Here is a 21301-nt window from a genome sequence, read left to right on the forward strand (position 1 = left end):
GCTATTTACCAGGAATATTAATGAAGTTTAACATCTCAAGAATGATTTGGTGCAGGATCAGAGTTTCAAATGCACCCGAGTTAGGATGATGAGTCCCACTGAAAGTCAACTGGACTTATTCTCCTAACTTCCCTAGGCCCTTTTGAAAACCCTACTCTTCAACTGTGCCACCCCTGTTAGAGGCGTGATTAAAACAATCCTGAGGCCACTCCCAGGATCAGAAATATGGGCTCTTGTCCACTAGGCCCAGACGTCAGTGTACGAGGTTGTGACTCATCTTCCCTCTACTCAAACAATGAAATAGGGAGGGCAGGTTTTAGAACTGCAGGCTGAGTTTGGTGAGATTCTGCAGGGCATATGGCCACAGCCAGTGTGCACATTACTTGCTGCCATTCAAGTTATTTCTGCAGAACTCTTAATCAGCTGGAAGCAGCTTCTAAGCCATGACGCTGGCAGGCTGCAACACATCCTGCTACTGTATTATCTCTGCCTATCCCTGGGATAAGGCCCAGCTGCGGGCCTGGTGACATTCTGTCTACTGACACTGTCTGTTAATGTCAATGGGAGTTCCATGGTAGCTACATTTCCATGTTCTGTGCTGATTGCTGAAATTACAGAATTGTTTTCGTCTGTGTTAATTTTTTTCTAAGCATTCTAGGCAACAAGACTGATCAACTGCAGGAGTAGAATTCTAGTCCATGAAATGATACAGACAATCAAACAGCAAGAATCCTGCTTGGATCCTGACCTGCAACTTCTTCAGCCTAGACTTAAACAGGCCTCTTTTATGGGAGCAAATAACATCTTACTGTCAAGTATCAGAGGGGTAGCCGTGTTAGTCTGGATCTGTAAAAGCAGCAAAGAATCCTGTGGGACCTTATAGACTAACAGACGTTTTGGAGCATGAGCTTTCATGAGTGAATACCCACTTCGTCAGATGCATGTAGTGGAAATTTCCAGGGGCAGGTATATATATGCAAGCAAGCTAAAGATAATAAGGTTAGTTCCATCAGGGAGGATGAGGCCCTGTTCTAGCAGTTGAGGTGTGAAAACCAAGGGAGGAGAAACTGGTTCTGTAGTTGGCAAGCCATTCACAGTCTTTGTTTAATCCTGAGCTGATGGTGTCAAATTTGCAGATGAACTGAAGCTCAAGAGTTTCTCTTTGAAGTCTGGTCCTGAAGTTTTTTTGCTGCAGGATGGCCACCTTAAGGTCTGCTATAGTGTGGCCAGGGAGGTTGAAGTGCTCTCCTACAGGTTTTTGTATATTGCCATTCCTAATAGCTGATTTGTGTCCATTTATCCTTTTCCGTAGAGACTGTCCAGTTTGGCCGATGTACATAGCAGAGGGGCATTGCTGGCATATAATGGCATATATTACATTGGTGCCAACTACAGAACCAGTTTCTCCTCCCTTGGTTTTCACATCTGAACTTCTAGAAGAGGGCCTCATCCTCCCTGATTGAACTACCTCATTATCTCTAGCTTGCCTGCATATAAATACCTGCCCCTGGAAATTTCTACTACATGCATCTGACGAAGTGGGTATTCACCCACGAAAGCTTATGCTCCAAAATGTCTGTTAGTCTATAAGGTGCCACAGGATTCTTTGCTGATCTTACTGTCAGTTATTTCTGGGTGCAATTTAGTCCCTTTAGACATTAAATTACCAGCTTTGGTAGCATAAGTGATTTAAATTGTTCATGCAGCCAGAATTATTTGCAGCTCGAAGGCACAGTTAGGCTGAAGATTTGGTTCATTAGGCTCATTTCTGATCTGAAACAGGCAGGTATTCATTACTATGTGACTTGAAAATACTGTTACAGAACCCAACAGAGCAACAGGTTGCCTATCACTTTGGCTTATAACCATCTATAACACCTTCTACTGATGTCTAACATATACTGATTATGTCTGTAACATGCTTAGAATATCTGTTGATTATTCATAAACCATTTATAAATGAAACCTTCATGTAAAGTGAAACCACCCTACCTTTTGGTTTTTCTAGGTAAATTTAATAAGTTATGTTTCTAACTAGATAGAAGCCCACTGTATGTAAAATAAAGATGCTCATTAAAAAGTAATTTTTGCACTGCTTTTGGGATTACCATGGGAATCAAATAAAAAACAAACAAACCACAAAACAGAGCAGAGCTCACATTTTGGCAGAGTCAAATTAAACTAAACCCACAAAAATGTCCATTCTAAACTTGGAGCCCTTGATTTTCAAGTGGATTTATATAATGATAATTTAATAGCCTTTTGATAACTATGATTTGCAGCTGTGCATGCATGAACTCTGTTACCTAAACCTTATGGGGCCGAATCCACAGGACACTGGTCCTGTACTAGAAAAATTCACTGGTGGTCAGAGTATTGGCAACTGACCTTTATCAATCAGGTGGGAAGTTTAACTGGGAAAAGGAGACTAATTTTCACTGTAAATTAAAACGGTAAGCCTCTTTCATTTAACAATTAATATTGTAATCAGCTGGCTAGTATATGTATGTGTGTAATTCTGCCATTTACTCAGTGGAGTCAGAGCTGTTCAGCTGTGGGTCATAGCCCCTGCACTGCTATGAGCTGTTGGAGATTCTATTTTATTTCAGAGGATAGGAGATTAAGCTTTTGAAGCAGAAAGATATAAATTCTGTCCCCACTGCCAGAGGAAATTCTGAGTGGCCATGGTGTGCCAGCATAGCAACAACTGTTACCACCAAGAAATAATAGTTCCTAGGTGACACTGGACTAGTTCAAGAATTAACCTTGCTTGGCGTACCAGGCACTCAGTCTTCCTTTTTATATGATATGATGTGACCCACTCATTTTTTAAAACAAATCTGCAATTTACTTCCTTCTTATAGCTTATTCAAATCAACACAATTAAGCTAAGCCAGTGGTTCTCAAACCTTTTTTTCTGCGGACCACTTGAAAATTGCTGAGGGTCTCGGTGGACTACTTAGTGATCTTTCCAAATGTTGTTTGTATCATTAGGTAACCATTGTAAAGTGCTTTGGATAAAAGCACGATATAAAAAAAACCCTTAATAATAATTAACATTTTATGTTCTACAAATAAAAGCACACAACTCATATTTTAATATCAGTAGTCTCACCTTTCTAATATAATGGATATACCCTCTCTCTCCTGGGGCTGGGAAGGATGGGGGGAGTCTCTCCCTTTCTCCTCCACTGCAGCAGACCCCGAGCTGGGAAGGAGGGGGGTCTCTCCCCCACCACAGAGCTGAGGCAGGGAAGGAGGTCCGTCTCTCCTTGGCAGCCGCAGCCTTAGAGCTGGAGAAAGTCACCTCTTTCTCTGGATGCCACAGTCCTGCATGTCCCAAATTCCCCCCACCCCCTCTTCTCACCCCACTGCCCCCTCCCACCTACCCCCAATTCCCACCAAGGCCACCACCTCACCTTACATGTGCATCTTATCCAGGGTCTAGGCACCTAATTAATGAAGCCATGCCTGCATGGCTCTACTAATTAGATGGGTGGCTCTTCATTCTGTTGTGTGCAGCCTTCCAGGCACACACCTTAGAGGGATCTATCCGCGGACCACCTGAATGGAGCTTGCGGACCACTTGTGGCCCATGGACCACAGTTTGAGAACCTTTGATCTAAGCACGACTTACTGACAATCAAAACTTTAGCAAATTGCACTGATTTCCCTAAGATTTAACTTTCTCTGACTGGAATTATTGGTCTGTTGGTCAAGTTTCTGATATAACCATTTGTCCAGGAGACATGATAGCAACACCTGGCAATGCAAGTGAATTTGACTATGTGCAGGTGGGCCTGGACACTATTGTGTCAACTTGTGCATAGGTATATACTAGACTACGATGTGGCTGATCACAAGAGCTTGGCACACGTTGCACAAATGCTTGTGCTGGTTCCGTTTCACTCAACTCACCCGTGTAATAGCAGAGGTACCTCTTTAGCTTATTATGTGGAGCCTGTGTTTTTGGTGTAGATGGTTGGCTGGTAGAGATGGGAGCATTAATTCAAATCCTAACGCTACACAGCCCATTCGGATAAAAGGTTTGCAAATCCAAATCTAGGGTTAGATCTGACCCAAGTCTCACTTTTCATCTGGCCATAGATTTGGTTTGCTGCCTGCATGGTGGAATACAAATTAGCTCCTCCCAGCTGGGCTGAACTCTTGTATTAAGCACTCATTTAACAAAGAGGATTTATGCCACATAATGGTTTGTGTGTACGCACCTGCTGTTGGAACATGACTGACTGTAACAGAGCCAGGCACCTCCTGAGCAGCTTTTTGTGGTGTCTGGCTACCAACTTCTCCCCTATTCAGGGCCCCTTAATAACTTACCATGAACAGATAATTACAACATTCCCCTCCTGGGGACCCATTTATTGAGTCCTTACATACTGGACCTCCTGGTCCCAACATCAATTCAGTTACACACTGCTAGTCAGGGTCTCTAGTAGGAGCTAAGCTCCATATTCCCAGGCTTTACCTGACTGAACCTCAGCCCTCTGGCTCTGGCTACCAGGCCCAAACCATTCTCTCAGTCAGGGCCCCTACCAGGAGCCTGTGGATTACTGCCTCTCCTCTCTGTCACAGCTCCCTTAGTTTCAGAATCTTCCCAGCAGAAACCTTTCTTTCACTCACTACTACTACCACTCCCACTCCTCTTTTTACTTCATTGTGTCCTCTTGCTGCTCTTTATAGGGCAGTCATCCTAATCTCTCCCAGAAGTGGCTCATTCTGTAATCAGGCGTGGCTCGCTCCAGCCCTTAGGAGGCAAATCGCCCCATTACACTGGCCTTTTCAGACCCAACAGCTCTGTCTGCTGCCCCTCTAGTCTGTCAAAAAGGGGCCTGGTTTTGGAACTGGGAATCCTGAATTTAAATCATCTCATTTTCTGTTAATTCTTTGTGTGTGTTGCTTGCAGCTAGAGGTTGATAAATACAGCTCATTAGGTCACAGAATAAGAAAATTGCACTAGAGTCTTTTGTGGCCCTTGTACCTCAGACTTAAGCTTGCCCTTTGGGATATTAGCAAACTCTCTAATAAAACACCTGCAAATTGAGAAAAACTGGAATAAGAATGGCTAAGAAATCAATTATCTATGCCCTGCAGAATTCATGCAGGTTGCTCTATGCCTCTCCTTCATCCATTAGCAGCCCTCTTTCATCATGGTCCAGGCATGTGCTCACCTCTTGATATCACTCAACTAATTTTTTACCTTTTTTCAGTGGTAAAAATGGGATTTGGCTATGAAGTGAATGTAAGATTGCCATCTTCTTTGTTTTTAACAATTAGATTTGCATCAATTTAAGCATTCTAGACTTTGTCATCATCATCATTATATTATTATTATTATTATTATTATTATGTATTTTTTAAAGTATTTGTGTGATGACCTTGCTGGAAGGATCCAAGAGGCATCGAGGCCCCATTGTGCTAGGCACTACACACACCCCTAACAAAAAGATGATCCTTGCACCCTAAGAGCACTGAACAGTGTTTTCCAAGGTGCTATCCTGAGCTAGGTAAGGCATTATAATTATTTTATTATTTAATTTAGGGACACTAAATTGACTCTCCTGGACACCCTGGTCTAATTAATCAGAATTAAGAATGAGTTCTATAAATAACCACCTTGCTCCCTGAGTGCTATATTCCCTACTGATTCCATTATTTCCATTTCTCTTTCTTTTATCACCTCTCAGGTTACTACTCCCTCTCCCTCAAAAAATATCCCTGTTCACTCAAAACTGCCTTGCTCCTCATTAAAGTCTCAGCTTAGTGCCACCAAGAGAAATGATGTTGAGCTCTTCGACTTCAGCACAGCATTTCTGTATGGAGAAAAGGATGAAGCACGATATGAGTTGCCTAAGCTTGACATTTATAGGCTGAAGAAGTGCTGTGGCTTCCCAGATAACACTGCATCGGAATCTATGCCATACTGAAGTTACAAAATGCGTAGCCATTATTCACAAGAGGCAAGGCCGATGCTTTAAAATAATCCCAAAGTTACTGGCAGAATGAAGCCTATTTGTTCCAACAAAAATGAGACTGCTAAACACATTTGTGTTATGGAGAATTTAGAGACCATGCACTAAGGTCCCAGAGGTCTCTCTCACATCCTAAATCCACATTGAAACACATTCTCCCTTCCTTTGGCTTCACTCGGGGCTCAGTATGTCGTTTCCCTAGTGACTTGGCTGGAAAACGTATGGTTGCTAGAGATGCTGTTGGACTTCCTGGTGAAGCTGGGTCTTTTTTTCTTCTTCCTCCATGGCAGGCACAGGAACATGAGCGTGGAGAGGAAGGTCTGGCGGAAGTTTGCAGACACCAGGTTGTAGAGGATGGGGTTGATGGCAGAACTGACGTAGAAGAGGACATTTGTCAACATGTAGAAGTAGTGGTAGAAATTATAAAGGAATCTGATGGAACAGAACAAGAAGAGAGTGGAAATATGAGTAGAGGAGGAGAGTATGAATAACTTACAATTGCAGGGTTGGAGAAAGTGGAAGCCAGATTTTCAGCAGCTGGGGATTGCCATACTAGATATCAGATTTGGTCCATCTAGTCCAGGGATCAGTAACCTTTAGCCTGTGGCCTGCCAGGGTAAGCATCCAGGTGGGCTGGGCCAGTTTGTTTACCTGCTGTGTCCACAAAGCTGCAAGTTCGGCCGATCGCGGCTCCCACTGGCCACGGTTTGCTGTCCCAGCATTTCTCATCTTCACTGACTTTTTTAACAAATGATTTTCAAAATCATTCTTAAAAAATTTCATTGACCAACCCCCACTTTTCAGCAAATCAAAATTAGCAATGATGATTTTGAAATTACTTTTGATAAAAATGTCAGTAAGGAATATCATGAGAAATTTCACCAAAACCAGAAGATGAGTCCATTTCAAACCTGAAATGTCAGACACTTTAGTTTGCAGTTTTAGTCCTGTCAGTCCCAGAGTAGGAAAGACAAGGTAATATCTTTTGATGGAGTAACCTCTGTTGGTGGAACAGACAAGCTTTCCTGCTGCACAGACCTGGAGAAGTCTGTGCAGCTTGAAAGCTTGTGACTTTCACCAACAGATGTTCGTTCGTTAAAAGATATTACCTCACCAAACTTCTTAGTGAAACTGTCAACCTGTTTTTCATCCAGGTCTAACTATAACCCATACAGGAGTTCCATCCTGTTCCCATTTTAATCAACTGCAAAACTTCCATTTCTTATAGGTATGTAGGAACCAGACTATGGCCAGGAACTCATCAGCTATATAACAAAAAGGTGGTTTTGAGTGTGATGTGCAAACACTGAAAGGGTAGAAGGCACAGGAATGTCTACAGACTGAAGAACTGTGTATAAGATACTGCAACTGCCTTCTCTAATTGCTTATGAGAGTTGTCATTGGTATATGCCAACCTTTGTAAAGTCAGGACAGTTATTTTTAGTGGTATGGGAGGTTGTGCTTCATTCTAAGGCTGTCACCATGATAGCATGAATTCTGATTATAGGGTTTTGCTCTGTGCAAAAGGTTTTTAAGGGTTAAGACACACAGACCTCCAGAGAAAATCACAGTTTATTGCAGAACCCATGTCAGTGTCTCTGATTTAATGGCTACGAAGTGCTAGGATATGGTGGCAGTGGAAAGCAGCTGAAGTGCACGTGTTTGGGAAAGTGCACACCTTTCAGCTGAAAGAGCTTGTCACTTAGCCCCTGATGGTGTCAATAATTATAAAGAAAATGTGAAATTCTAGTAGCTTGCAGTGCTGGTGCCCATTATCCTGGCCAAAGGAAGTACTGTGGAAATAAGTATCCTTTTAAGCAGTTCCTTTTGAAATGTTCTTAAAGATCAACAAATGTTAACTTTGGTTTAGTCAGTCCTCTTAACTCACTTTAACAGTTTCTATACTGTGGTTTATCCCTACAGAAACGTGCAAGATTTCTGACTCATACACACAGAAAATCTTCACTGGTTCTTGTTCACTAAGGCCACAATTTTCAAGTGACTGGCAATTTTAGGTGCCTTAATTTTTGATTGCCCAACCTGAGGCATCGAAAAGGGACTGGTCTCAAGGCAAGCACTCACAAACAAGTCTCTTTTGGAAAAATCTGGGTCTCTAAAATCACAAATGCTGTCCAGGGTCATACTTTATATTGACTCCCTTTATAAAGAGGTTAATAAATGATTAATAGATGTTTTAACAAATGGATAATCAATGGTTGTAGATTGCCATAGAGTCCAACAGGTCAATAGGTTGCTTATAACCAGCTATAATACTTTCTACTGATGTGCTTAGAACCATCTATAACTAATACTACTCAGGTCTATAACTTGCTTATAACATCTATTAATCATTTATTAACCATTTATAAACAGCAATTTAACTGAAGTGAGAGTCTCTGCCTTGTTTTTCATTTGTTTCTGTAACTATTAACTGAAAAAGGACCCTGGTTCATCTCAGGCTAGGTTCCTCTTTAAAGCTGGTTTCAGGCTGCTACAGGGAAAAGGATGGATGTATTTAGACAAGCACCGTTCGATCATTCCCACAATAAACTGAATATAAAGATCATCTGAGTTAAAGGCACAACCATCATGCTGGGCGGATGCCACCAGGGTGCAAGCCAGGTTAGAAGAATGGCTGGGTGATGTGTTCTGACAGAGTGGAGTGATTCTTGGGGAGCAGGGGAATAATTTGAAGAGAGACAGCATTTTCAGTAGGAAGGGTACAACCACTGGACTAACATCCCTGGATTACTATTTGTGAGCAGGTAGAATTCATAGGCATAAATGGCTGCATTACACTACGAGTGAGGGGTGTGATTCCCTTGCTCATGTACACATGCTTGCACTAGCTCCGTGAGAGCTAGTGTGAGTATAAATAGCAGTGTAGCTGCAGTCGCATGGGTAGCAGCAGAGGAGCGAGTATACACCTACTGGGTTCAGAAAGGTTTGTACTCAGCACGGCTCAGTCGTGCCTCTGCTGCCACAGCCAGTGCTGCCGCAGCGACACTGCTATTTACACTCATGCCAGCTCTCATCGAGGTAGCGTGAGTACGTGTACATGGGCAGGGGAACCAAACCCCTAGCTCATAGTGTAGATGTAGTCTAGGTAGTAGGGGACTCATTTGCAGAGTGCTCCACAGCTCCACTGATCTTAATGGACGTTACAGGTGCTCAGCATCCTTGAAAATCAGGCCTTGTGCTCTTCTACCTGATCACAGATGAAGGATAAATAGGCCTGTGATTGTGATGTCTTACCAACCCCAAAACACAAACCTTAAACACTGTGTGTTAAGAATTGATGGCCAGTTCCAATCATTACAAATACATCGTTGGGCTGTAACTATGAGGTATTAATTCAAAAGAAGAAGATTTCTCTTGTTCAGACATGGGCATATTTCTGGATGATCTTACATCAAACCACCGTAAACAATTCATTAACTAGTGACATTGATAGCTCGCCATTCATAATATATCTGTAATTTCTGGACTTTCTTAAAATTCATCATGGCTTTTAAAAAATATTAAAATGCAAATGGAACACATCAATCTGTGTTAACTGCTGACAAAGTTGTCTATTCCTTGTGCCCAGAACAAATATTATTGTTACATAACTGCTTGCTGCTTTAAGTGCTTTTCTTACAGTAAAGTAAACAAGAAATAACAGTTTGCTTCAATGCATGCCTAAGAGTCTATTTTCACTATTAAGTGTAAAATCCGGTTATTACCATAGCAGGATATACAATTTGTTTCGGTGGACTGCTCTACTGGAAATCACTGTTTCTTGTGCTTGGAATTTATGAAATTTTAATAATCTCTTAGTTTGGCTGCATTTTAGCATTGTAGAAGTGTCCGCTGCTCTCTTGGTCTCCCATTCACTGCAGGAAACAGAACTCTTTTCAGAGAACAGAGGATGTAATATTGTAAAAGAACTACGTGAGTAATGGTTAGATTCTTCGCTGAAACCATCTCCTGCCATCTTTGCCTCAAGGAATCTGGGGCTAGATTTTCAGAAAGTTTAGGTGCACAATTGCATGTGCAAAATGTATGCTCTATTATTTACCTGATCTGTATGTGCAGTTACCATGACTATGCAAAAAAAGGATAGTTGCATAAGCATATAGCTAATAGATGTATTTGCACATGTTATTTTCATCTTTTATGTGAGCAATGTCAATACATGTGCATACAAACTAGGTGTGCAGTTACAAGTATAATTGCCCACTTAAACTGTCTGAAAATCCTTGCAAATGGATGATGATCCCTATATGTTAATTCTGGCCTTTCATTGCTAAAATTAGCAAATAACCTACTCCACTCTTCTCATAGACTCATAGATTTTAAGGCTAGAAGGGACCATCTTGATCATCTACTCTGACCTCCTGCATACTGCAGGCCACAGAACCTCACCCACCCACTCCTGGAGTAGGCACATAACCTTTTGCTAAGTTACCGAAGTCCTCAAATAATGATTTAAAGACTTCAAGTTATAGAGAATCCACTACTTACTCTCATTCAAACCAGCAAATGATCCATGCCCCACACTGAAGAGGAACGCAAAAAACCCCTAGGATTTCTTCCAATCTGACCTGGGGGAAAATTCCTTCCCAACACCAAATATGGTGATCAGTTAGACCTGGCGCATGTGGGCGAGACCCAGCAGTCAGACACCTGGGAAAGAATTCTCTATAGTAACTCTGAGCCCTCCCTTCTAGTGTCCCATCTCCAGCTATTTGCTATTAGCAGTCACGGATTGCCTACAATGGCCTGTGACCAATCTCATCAAAACATCCCCTCCATAAACTTATCAAGCTCAGTCTTAAAACAAGTAATTTTTTTTGTGCCCTTTACGTCTTTTGGAAGGCTGTTACGGAATTTTACTCCTCTAATGTCAAGCCTAAAATTATTGATGACCAACTTATATCCATTTGTTCTTGTGCCAATATTGGCCCTTAAATAACTATTCTCGCTTCCAGGTGTTTATCCCTCTGAGGTATTTATAGAGAGCTATCCTATCTTCCCATAACCTTCATTTTGTTAAGCCTTACAAGACAAGCTCATTGAGCCTCCTTTCATAAGGTAGGTTTTCTATTCCTTTAATCATCTTCAGTAGCCCTTCTGTGCATCTGTTGCAGTTTCAATTCACCTTTCTTAAACATGGGAAACCAGAATTGCACATAGTATTGCAGATGAGGTTTCTTCTTGTATCATGGTAATAACACTTCCTTATCTCTACTGGAAACACCTCACCTGATGCATCCTAGGACTGCATTAGCTTTTTTCACAGCCGCATCACGTTGCTAGCTCATAGTCTTGCTGTGACTGACTAATACACCCAGATCTTTCCTCTCCTCTGTCGCTTCCAAATTCTTGTTGTTAGTCCCTAAGTACGTGACCTTGAATTCTGCACTGTTAAATTTCTTCCCATTTCTATTACTTCAGTTTCCAAGGTCATCCGAATCTTCTTGTATGATAGTCCAGTCCTCCTCCATATTGCAATACCTTTCAATTTTGTGTCATCCGCAAATTTTATTTGCATATTCCCACTTTTTTGTGTCAACTTCATTAATGGAAATGTTAAATAAGATTGGTCCAAGACCATTCCTTGAGGAGGTCCACCAGTAACCTCCCTCCTGCCTGACATTTGAACTTTCAGTATGACCCGTTGTAGTCTCCCCAGTTCCTTACTCACCTTTCAATTGTCATACTAATCTCCATCTTCTCCAATTTAACTAACAATTTCCCATGTGGAACAGTGTCATGCATTACTGAAATCCAAGTAGATTAGATCTACTGCATTTCCTTTATTTAGAAAATCTTCTCAAAGAAAGAGATCAGGTTGATCTGGCATGATCTACCTTTTCTAAAACCAAGATGCATTTGTATGTTGAAATGATGCAACTATTTTTCTGTCAGTGGATTCTCTCCTATCACCTGGAAAATTTAGCTTTTTGGAACTAAACTGTGTTTTGACATGAGCTGCTCCACCTTACAGCTAACGTCTCTGTGTCTTAGATACATACTAACAATCCACTTAGGATGGATAAAAAATGATTCAACCAAGGATACTTAGGGACTGGCAGAGGTGAAAATTGGTCACTGTACTAGTAATAGGTGGTAATTTTGTGATTGCCAACATGAGATAATCGGATGCTATTTGAATACATGCTAATGTTTTCCACCACATACATCTTTGGAATCCAGCTTTAAGACCTGTAATAAAAAAACCAAGCTGAAGACAATTTTGAGACCTGTTTAAGTTCATATTTTCCCTGTAAAACTTCAGGGCTAGATTCTGATCTCCTTATTAAATATCACCAGACCCCCTATTGACCTCAAAGGTGCTAGTAGTTGAAGAACATGGTAGTCAGTGGAAATAAGGGGAGCACAGTCTGGTCCTTGGATTTCTGCAGTGGCATGGTACAATCACATTTTACTTCAAAATAATGACTCACTCTGTCCAGTGATCTGCTGGAACATAGCAAAACATGAGACGCCGTACATGATAAGGAAGCCAGCAGACCACAAAGGCAATCACAACAGCACCTGCAAAGTACAAACATTTCCATTATTCTTTCCTGGAAATAAAAAAAGTGATCAGTTTTTGTGCACGTTTAACACTGTTTTCTTTTAAAAGCACTAGCATGGTCCTATGTGCCATTGTGCTAATCAATAACAGCCCCAGAGGGATAACTGTGGCTTTTACCTTTTATGGTAGAACAAGGGTAATGGAAATAATGGAAATTGGTTACAATCTCTGGGGGAGTAGTGGGGTATAAACAGAAGAAAAGAGGTCTAATGCATGAAAAGGCAGTAAAGGACACCTCACATTGTCTAGTTCAGACTCCGCATCAAGCAAAATCTGTTTCCACATTGTATTTATATTTTATCTAACAGAAATAACCATGGCACTTTTTTCATCCAGTGGCACATAGAATAAGGAATACTATGACCTCAGTAGTTCATAGCACATACCTATGTCCCACGTGTATAAAGCCATTGAATTCCCAGGAGTCCCACTGTGTTACTGATCATCAAATGATTTCTAAGGATGATTTAGCTCTTTGGGGCAGGACTCATCTTTTTGTTCTGGTAGGACAACATGTAGGGGTCCTGGTGCATGACTGGTGGTGCACGACCACAATCTAAATAACGCATACTACTACTACTAATAAAAATCAATAATCAGGTGTATCTACCAATCGTAATGTTTTATTCCCGAGGGACACCTTTTCAGCAGGAGTTTGCAACGCACCAGTCACCACACACTCCATTAGATTTGTCGAAGTAGAACTTTGACAGTTCTGCTGGAAACCTTGTGACATGAATGCAGTGGCACAGATGGAGTCTTTTTCTGATAAGCGCAGAAGTCCATTTTAAAATGGGATCCATTAATATGATCTTGTAGCAGGAATAACATTTTTATTCCAGATCCACTTATTGACCGAGGGAGTTCTATGGGCGTGGCCCTAACAGCATCCCAATGCAAGAGGCTCATTGGTAGGGAGTTTCAGCTGATCTGACCAGTTCAGTGTACCCCAGTTCATTAATGTCATAAACTGTATCTGATGTGTCATATAAATTATCATTGGAAAACTTATCACACTGATCTCCCCTCACTTTAACTGAATTACTCTTGATTTACACTGGTAAGTGGGAGTAGAATCATGTCCTTGGAAGTTGTCTGAAATTATTTCTTGACATCAACCCAGGACCTTGGTAGCTTGGTATTTTGTTCTGCGAGGCACAGAGCTGTGGTTATCAGTCAGTCAGAATCGTGGACGATAAAGCCCAGTCGGTGGGTACCTTTGTTAATCTAGATTTTTTTTTAAATCAGGGAATCAAGGGAAAGATTCTTTTCTTACAATGCATATTTCCAGTACTGTAAGAAATGACAGGCATCTGGCCGAATCTCAGCAGGAAACCTCAATCAAAACAGCACAAAATAACGGCCATGGAGAAAACTCAGAGATAAATATAACCATCATATTGCTTTTCATCCCAAATGTGCTTTACAGATGGTAAGTGCCAAATTGTTCCTGGCCTTTATGTGGGCTCCTATGGTGATGGGAGACAGGAAAGATCCCTTTGAGGCCTACATAACAGCTAGCTGCAATTTGCAGCCTCCATATTCAGGGAGGCACCTGTCATAAACAGATAGCTAAGGGTTAATGTCTCTTTCACCTGTAAAGGGTTAACACAGGGAACCAAACACCTGACCAGAGGACCAATCAGGAAACAAGACTTTTTCAAATCTGGGTGGAGGGAAGTTTTGGGGTGTGAGTTCTTTGTTCTTTGTCTTGTGTCTGTGCCCTCTCGGCTCTGAGAATGATTTTTCTATCTCCTGGCTTTCTAATCTTCTGTTTCCAAGTTGTAAGTACAAGGATAGTAAGACAATAGGTTTATATTGTTTTCTTTTGTATTTACATGTGTGTAGTTGCTGGAATGTTTTAAATTGTATTCTTTTTGGATAAGGCTGTTTATTCATTTTTTTCCTTTAAGCAATTGACCCTGTATATTGTCACCTTAATGCAATAGAGCCTATTTTTAATGTCTTTTTCATTCTTTTTTATATAAAGCTTTCTTTTTAAGACCTGTTGGAGTTTTTCTTTAGTGGGGACTCCAGGGAATTGAGTCTGCAGCTCACCAGGGAATTGGTGGGAGGAAGAAGTCAGGGGGAAAATCTCTTTGTGTTAGATTTACTAAGCCTGACTTTGCATACCCTCTGGGTGAGGGGGGAAGAGAGATTAGCTCTCTTGGTACTTGTGTTTCCAGGACTGGAAACAGGGAGGGTGGAATCCCTCTGTTTAGATTCACGGAGCTTGCTTCTGTATATCTCTCCAGGAATCCAGGGAGGGAACACCTGGAGGGGAGGAGGGGGAAGGGAAATGGTTTATTCCCCTTTGTTGTGAGACTCAAGGAATCTGAGTCTTGGGGTCCCCCAGGGAAGGTTTTGGGGAGACCACAGTGAGCTAGGCACTGTATAATTCTTAGCTGGTGGCAGCGATACCAGGTCTAAGCTGGTAACTAAGCTTGGAGTTTTTCATGCTAACACCCCTATTTTGGATGCTAAGGTCCAGATCTGGGAAGAAAAGTTATGACAGCACCCCTTTTCCCTGGGTGTGAACAGTGCCTCAAAGAGTGGGAACTTGTCCCCAACCATTCCCTCTTCACCAACAGGGCTGGTGCACAGAGGGGACTATGCTGTGCATCATGAGGGGGCCTAGCCGCAGGCATGTTCCTCCTAGGGAATGGAGCACTTGAGGAGGATTCTGACTTCTGAATACAGATTAATCCTCCAGAAGTTCCCCCACTCTAATCACCCCATACTATGGGCCTATACCAAGAGGCCCATTTGGTCCTTCAGTAACTGACTGTCCTCATGCTCCTGTGGAGCAAGCAAGAAAGTGATCGTATCTCCATTTTGTGGGTGGATACAATGAGGCAAGAATGACTTGCTCAAAGCCACCCAGGTAGTCGGCGTCTGAGCTGGTATCAGAACCCAAGAGCTCCTGGCTCCCAGCCCTGTACTTGGAGCATTGTACCATGATCAGTGCCAGCTGTAACAGGACTCTACTGGGAAGGAGTAGGGAAGAGAATCATCGCCAGAAGGAGAGGTCAGGCCATGGCATTCTTGTGTGAGACTCTCACGCAGCCGGTTCTGTTGGCTGTGCCTATGGACAGCCATGTCAGCAAATGGACAGTCCAAGGAAACAGAGGAAAGTTCGTACAGTGTAAAATGAGTTAGACAAGCCCAAGAGGCCCCATTTAAGATGAGACTGAAAAGTTGAGAGTTCAGACATTAGCCAGAACTTTGTTCCACTGGGTTTGAGCTTCCCCTCTAGCCGGGGGGTGGCGGTGGTCGGCCTCCCTGCTCTTCCCCAGGCCCCGCATCCACTCCTATCCTTCCCCCAAGTCCCCGCCCCCATCCCACCTCTCCCCAGTGCGTGCCCTGTCCTCGCTGCTCCCCTTCCCTCCTGGAGCTTCCTAAACACCGTGAAACAGCTGAGAGGCGCTAGGGAGCGGGGTAGCTTGGTTGCTGGTGGGTGCTGCTAAGCAGTACCTGCTAATTTTCTCTGTGGATGCTCCAGCCCTGGAGCACCCACGGATGTCAGCGCCTATGGTCCTGAGCTGGGGCTAAGTTGGCCCTCGATTCTCTTCTCAGCGTATGCGTAACTGGCCTCAGGTGGCATGTGACCAGGCTTCATCACCAAATTTGGTGCAATGATTGGATCATTCACTTCCCCTGCCCACGATGGGTAATGACGGGGAGCACAACATTAACGCTGATCCACCTCCTAACCCCCTCACTCTCCACTATGATCTGGCGTCAAGGCTCAGAGGAGATGATGTGCATGGTTGGAGGCAATCTGATTTTCTTAATTAAAAGTATAGCACTGAGGCTGGAAGAGGGGTACATTTGCAGAGGCTAGCTGTATTCCCCTGGGGCATTGGAAGACCTTTCACAGGTGCTGCAAAAGCCATTAATTTTGATAAGATTTTTGGGAAGGTAGGAGGTATGCTCCTGAGAGAAAGCTAGAGGATCTGTTCTTTGCTCTTTTAGCTGAATGAATTCATTATTTCAATGTGATTATTTTTTGGCTGCTGTGTTGTCACTGTTTGCAATTGTAGCTCTAATTCACTGTTAGGGCACTTAGAGCTTTGTGATTAAATCTAAAGAAATAATAAATTAATACGTTCAATGAGGGCCTGATCCTGTCATTTACTTTGGTGGCTGCAGGTGCAGACCTCAAATGAGATGAGGTGAGGGAGAAGCTGGGCACTCTAGCATCTTTTTAAAACCATCCTCCAAGTCTTCAAGAGGGTGTGAAGTCATTCTTCACAGTGGGAGGCAACAGGTGTCAGCTCCTCTCAGCCACCCTGCCTGGAAACATTGCAGGATGCACAAGAAAAGGATGTTTGAATAGCTGCAAAGTTCGGAGTGACACTGATAACTCTCAGGGAATTCACAGGAGGACTGAGACACCATCTTCAACTCATTTTGTGATGAGTTTAAAAAAAGCCTAATACAATAGACAGACATTTTTGTGAGTGAAAAGCAATGCACATCAGGCAGACCTGCTTTCTCCTGTAGAGCTGGGGCTATTTCCCTCAGCTGTGCCTTTCCTTTATTTAGCAAAATTCACTAAAGCATGAATCACAGTTCTGCTATGCTTCTTCAAGTCTCCCAGTCATTCTGGATGGTAGCATTCGGGCAGCAGCAGCTGTACGGGACGGGCTGTATTGTGGACTGCCCTTTGCAGAGCAGAGAGAGAATTAGAGAACAAATGTCCTCAAGGCTCATAACAAGAGCAAAGTGTCTGGATTCTAGTGTAGCAGACTAGAAATTTTGTGACAGCTCCTCTGAATGAAAAAAATGGAGCATTTTTATTGCATATAAAAATAAATGATTTGCTCATTTATGTATCCTCTGCGCTATTGATTTTGATATTAAATTCAATGTATTTATGCTGCTCCCATGTATACTAACACCATATAATAGCATTGTAGAAGCTGTCAGGAAGAAAAACAGAAGTTTGTAAAGGGCCTCCAAAGGTGTTATGTGTATGTACACATGTTTTTACATACATACACACCACACTTTTCATGTGCTACACATGCTTTAAAAATGGTCCCCAAGAGGTTCTTTTGGAGCAAAGTTTAACAGTTGTGCACGCCCTGGTTTAGCCTTATTAAGAGACCTCTTATGGTTGATTTAAATCCCAGATATGCAGCATCTCAAAACTGTTTTTACTACTGTGGCAATTGTCTGGATGTTGTGGCATTGTGCATCTCACTCAGAAGGCCCTGCTCTGTATTTGTTACCCTTAATACTTATGTTTCAACTTTATCAGCTGGATCAAGAATACATAGGGTGGCAGCCAGCCCTTCTCTATCCACTCCCTGGGATCCGATTCCAATGGCACATGTCAATTTCCATCTAAAAAACATTGAGTAAACACCTCCCCTTTATCTCATTCTCTTTCAGAAACCTAACGCTCCTTCTCTTTCATCACGCCTTGGTAGCTAGGTGCTTACCCAGGAAAGAGATGGGTTGTAAAGGGAATGTGGGATAAAATAGATATTTAAACAATGTCTGTTGGATCCCAGAAACTGTTTACATACAATCTTTGGTTCATTCAGGGATTTCTTCTTGAGGAGGCAGAGTCTATTGATTACACGTCGCAGTTCAGCTTGGGTGTTGTGTTCTCAAAAAGAAATAGATACGGATGAGAGAGTTCATTTAATCTCACAGCAGAGTAACACGTGCTAGAGCAGAGCACACGGGGTGACAGTGCCCTGGGGACTGACTCAACAGGAAACATTACCTTCTGCCACCATGGTGTAGATCTAAAGCCCATTAAAGTTATTGAGCATCCTTCCACCAACTTCTGTGGGCTTTGGATCAGACCCAACATTGAATCAGTCTGTGGGTGACCTGCAGGAATGGTGTTCATGGGCCTGGAAATGGATTTTTCTCTCTTTGTCATTTTTGTGTTTTTAAAGATGGTTTGTTCTTTATTCCCCAAATTGCTATTTCCTTATTGAAAGAGACCAGGCCCATTATCTCTGCCTCTGAAGCAAAAGTGCTCTTAACTGAGTCACACCAACACGATGAATACCCATTTATCACATTGGAAAAAACCCAGTGAACTCAAGGGCTGCTTTTACACTGAGTTAATAGGGGCAGATCGGGCCATAATGCTGATATTTCCACATATGAAAAAAATAGGATTCAACATCTGTAAGCAGATCCATGGTGAACCAGACTGGGGAGAACACAGACACAACCCCCTAGGAGTGGATAAAGCCTGTGTTTGGTTTTTTTTTTCTTTCTACCCCATTTCTACGTCTAACTTATTATTGAAAATCAGTTCAGTCCTTAAATTATTGCATCTGGGCTTTTCTATACTTATTTAAACTAATTACAGCTTTATTCTTCTATCTGTTTAAAATGAATTACAAGAATTCAATGCTGCTGCTGCTGCTGCAATATTAGCTTTTAACCATATTTTGCTTCTAATACTATGGCTTAGTTTTTAAAATTAAATCTGCAATTTTGAAAGCGAGCTCGGGGGGATTTAGATGGAGAATTCCTATTAAAATTAATTGTACCCAAATCCCTTAGGCAGTTTTAAAAATCACAGTCTAAAAGTTTATTAAACCTTTTAAAAACAAACTATGAGATGAACACATATAGCTTCCATATAAATCTGCATTTGACAGTAAGACGGAAAGTCTAGTAGAGTATTGTCTAACTGTTCAGTGGATGACTGCATATCAAATGTAGCAAACCTTTGTTCTGCGTTGTGAAATCTAAAGTGTTTTAAGACACAGTTATACATTCTATTCTTCATTAGAAATTTAACTTTGTAGTAGGGATGCTCAACCAAAAAAAAAAGGCAAACATATACAGTACTAACTCACGTATCAGTTATCCTACAAGGCAGTGCAAAGACAAAACAAATGTTTAGAGGAAGAAAGCAGCAGATAAACAAAAGAAAGAAAGAAAGAAAGAAAGAAAGAAAGAAAGAAAGAACAGCTTGTTTATTGTGCAGGAAGCCCTGCAGAGGAAGCTATGAATTTTGATGGATTTTTTTTTTAATTTTGCAAAAGAAGATTTAAAAGATGCCAGTCTTGATTTTCTCAATAACATGTTAAACTAGATATGAAGACAATTTAGGGAGATAATTGTATTAGATTACACATAGTATTTTATCTTGGCCTGTGTTTATCCTGCAGTGGCTGGGAGACGGTTTTTTCCATGTCTAACTTCTATGAGTACTCACACTGTGTTAGTATAAACATGGAAGAATGCATGGTCTCTAGAAGGGCACTGACCGACATGCAATGGCCTCCAAGCTCAGTCTGTGTGCTGAGTGCAGGAATTACAGGAGGAAGGAGGCACTTTAAACTGTCTTTGTGCCCCCTGTATTCTGGGGCCATTTGGGAGCTTATGTGTTTCCTCAGGGCTGTTTCAACTGATGCGCTGCACCTAAGGTTCACTATGGGCCCTGGGAAGCGGAGACTTGTTAGAGAGGAGAATGTTTTGGCTGCAGCTCCTCCATAACTCACCCTGCCACTCTCAACTCACTTTGCCCCCACACTTTCTGCACTGGAGGCCACAACTCTACAATCTGCTTCTGTCAGGGGTATTCCCTGGGGATTGTTTCTGTCTTTTGACTGGCCCTTTGTGCCACCGGAGTGGTATAGAGAAGCCTTAATGGACTAGAGATCCTGCCCCTAGAATTCTGTTTATCACTCTCCATTGCTGCTAATACTTTTGCAGGAGCTCGGTGCTAGTTTTCTTTACTGATTCTGTTCAGCTGATGTTGACAAATCTTGAGGATTTTCTCCCAGAGTTTTTGAACAATGCTGAAATGAATGTGGCTGGTGGACAGTTGAGCAAAGGCAGAAGCACTTTGGTTACAAGCCATTTTTCCCAGCCTTACCTGAACTAAACATCTCAGCTTTTCGAGGGTCAGCTGGTCCGTAGTTATTCATCTCCAACACCTCTTAAGGAATGTGCACTCTGGTATGCAATGCCACCTCAGACTGTGTAATGGGGCTTACATTTGCTTTAATGCTGATTTCTAGAGAGGCAGCTTTTATGTGTACCTGTTTTATATTCTCATTTAGCTGATGCCTATGGAAAGTGTGTGTTACAGGTCCGCCACTGTGCCGATCCACACGGGATATGAGTTGTTACAGCCCCCACCTACAGAGCCAGTATGCTTTCAGTTCTGGAGGTCCCCAGTGTGTCAGCCAAGATGGTGGTCATCACACCATGGCAAGAGAAGATATTGCATAAAGAAAAACAAATGTTACCATGTTATTTGAGATAAAAGACAGTTAAAAGTGTTAGTGCCAGCAGTGGCTAACAGGTCACTGAATACCGCAATAATTCTTGGAAAAGAGGTTGTGCTAATTTGGTGCAGTACATTACACGCTTCATGTAATATTTACACAATTAAATTAATGTCTATATGGTCATGACGCCAGGAGGAGCTGAGACTAGCAGCAGGTGTCGCGGGCCCTCAGCTCCCTTTGAAGTCAGTTGGATTTGAAGACACATGGCATTTGACAAGAGACAACCCTCTGAAGCTGCTATAAAGAATGGCTCACTGGAGTAAGCACCAAGTTTGAAATCTCTAAGTACTCTGGAGCTGCTGATTTCAATTCCAGCAGGGTCAGCTCAGCCCTTCATCCTTCCAAAGCAGACAAACTGAGATAATTGTTTTGGTGTCTTTTAGAGAAGACCTCAGAATCCAAGGGCCCAACCCTCTTCAACCAAGGAGTGCCACTGATTTCAC

At 42.2% G+C, this 21301-nt stretch overlaps 1 protein-coding gene across 1 annotated transcript in view; it reads right to left on the reverse strand.

Moving 5' to 3' along the window:
- Positions 1-3363: 3363 nt before the first annotated feature.
- The window catches only part of NTSR1 (neurotensin receptor 1), a 112697-nt gene continuing 94759 nt past the window's right edge, over positions 3364-21301 (reverse strand). The window contains exons 3-4 of the mRNA XM_030533812.1: positions 12443-12533; positions 3364-6422 (exon numbers count right to left, since the gene is read on the reverse strand). Of these exons, the coding sequence (XP_030389672.1) occupies positions 6173-6422; positions 12443-12533 (341 nt within the window). The 3' untranslated portion in view covers positions 3364-6172. The remainder of the gene's footprint in view (positions 6423-12442; positions 12534-21301) is intronic.

This window comes from Gopherus evgoodei, chromosome 14 (genome assembly GCF_007399415.2).
Source record: "Gopherus evgoodei ecotype Sinaloan lineage chromosome 14, rGopEvg1_v1.p, whole genome shotgun sequence".
NCBI classification, from domain to species: Eukaryota; Metazoa; Chordata; order Testudines; family Testudinidae; genus Gopherus; species Gopherus evgoodei.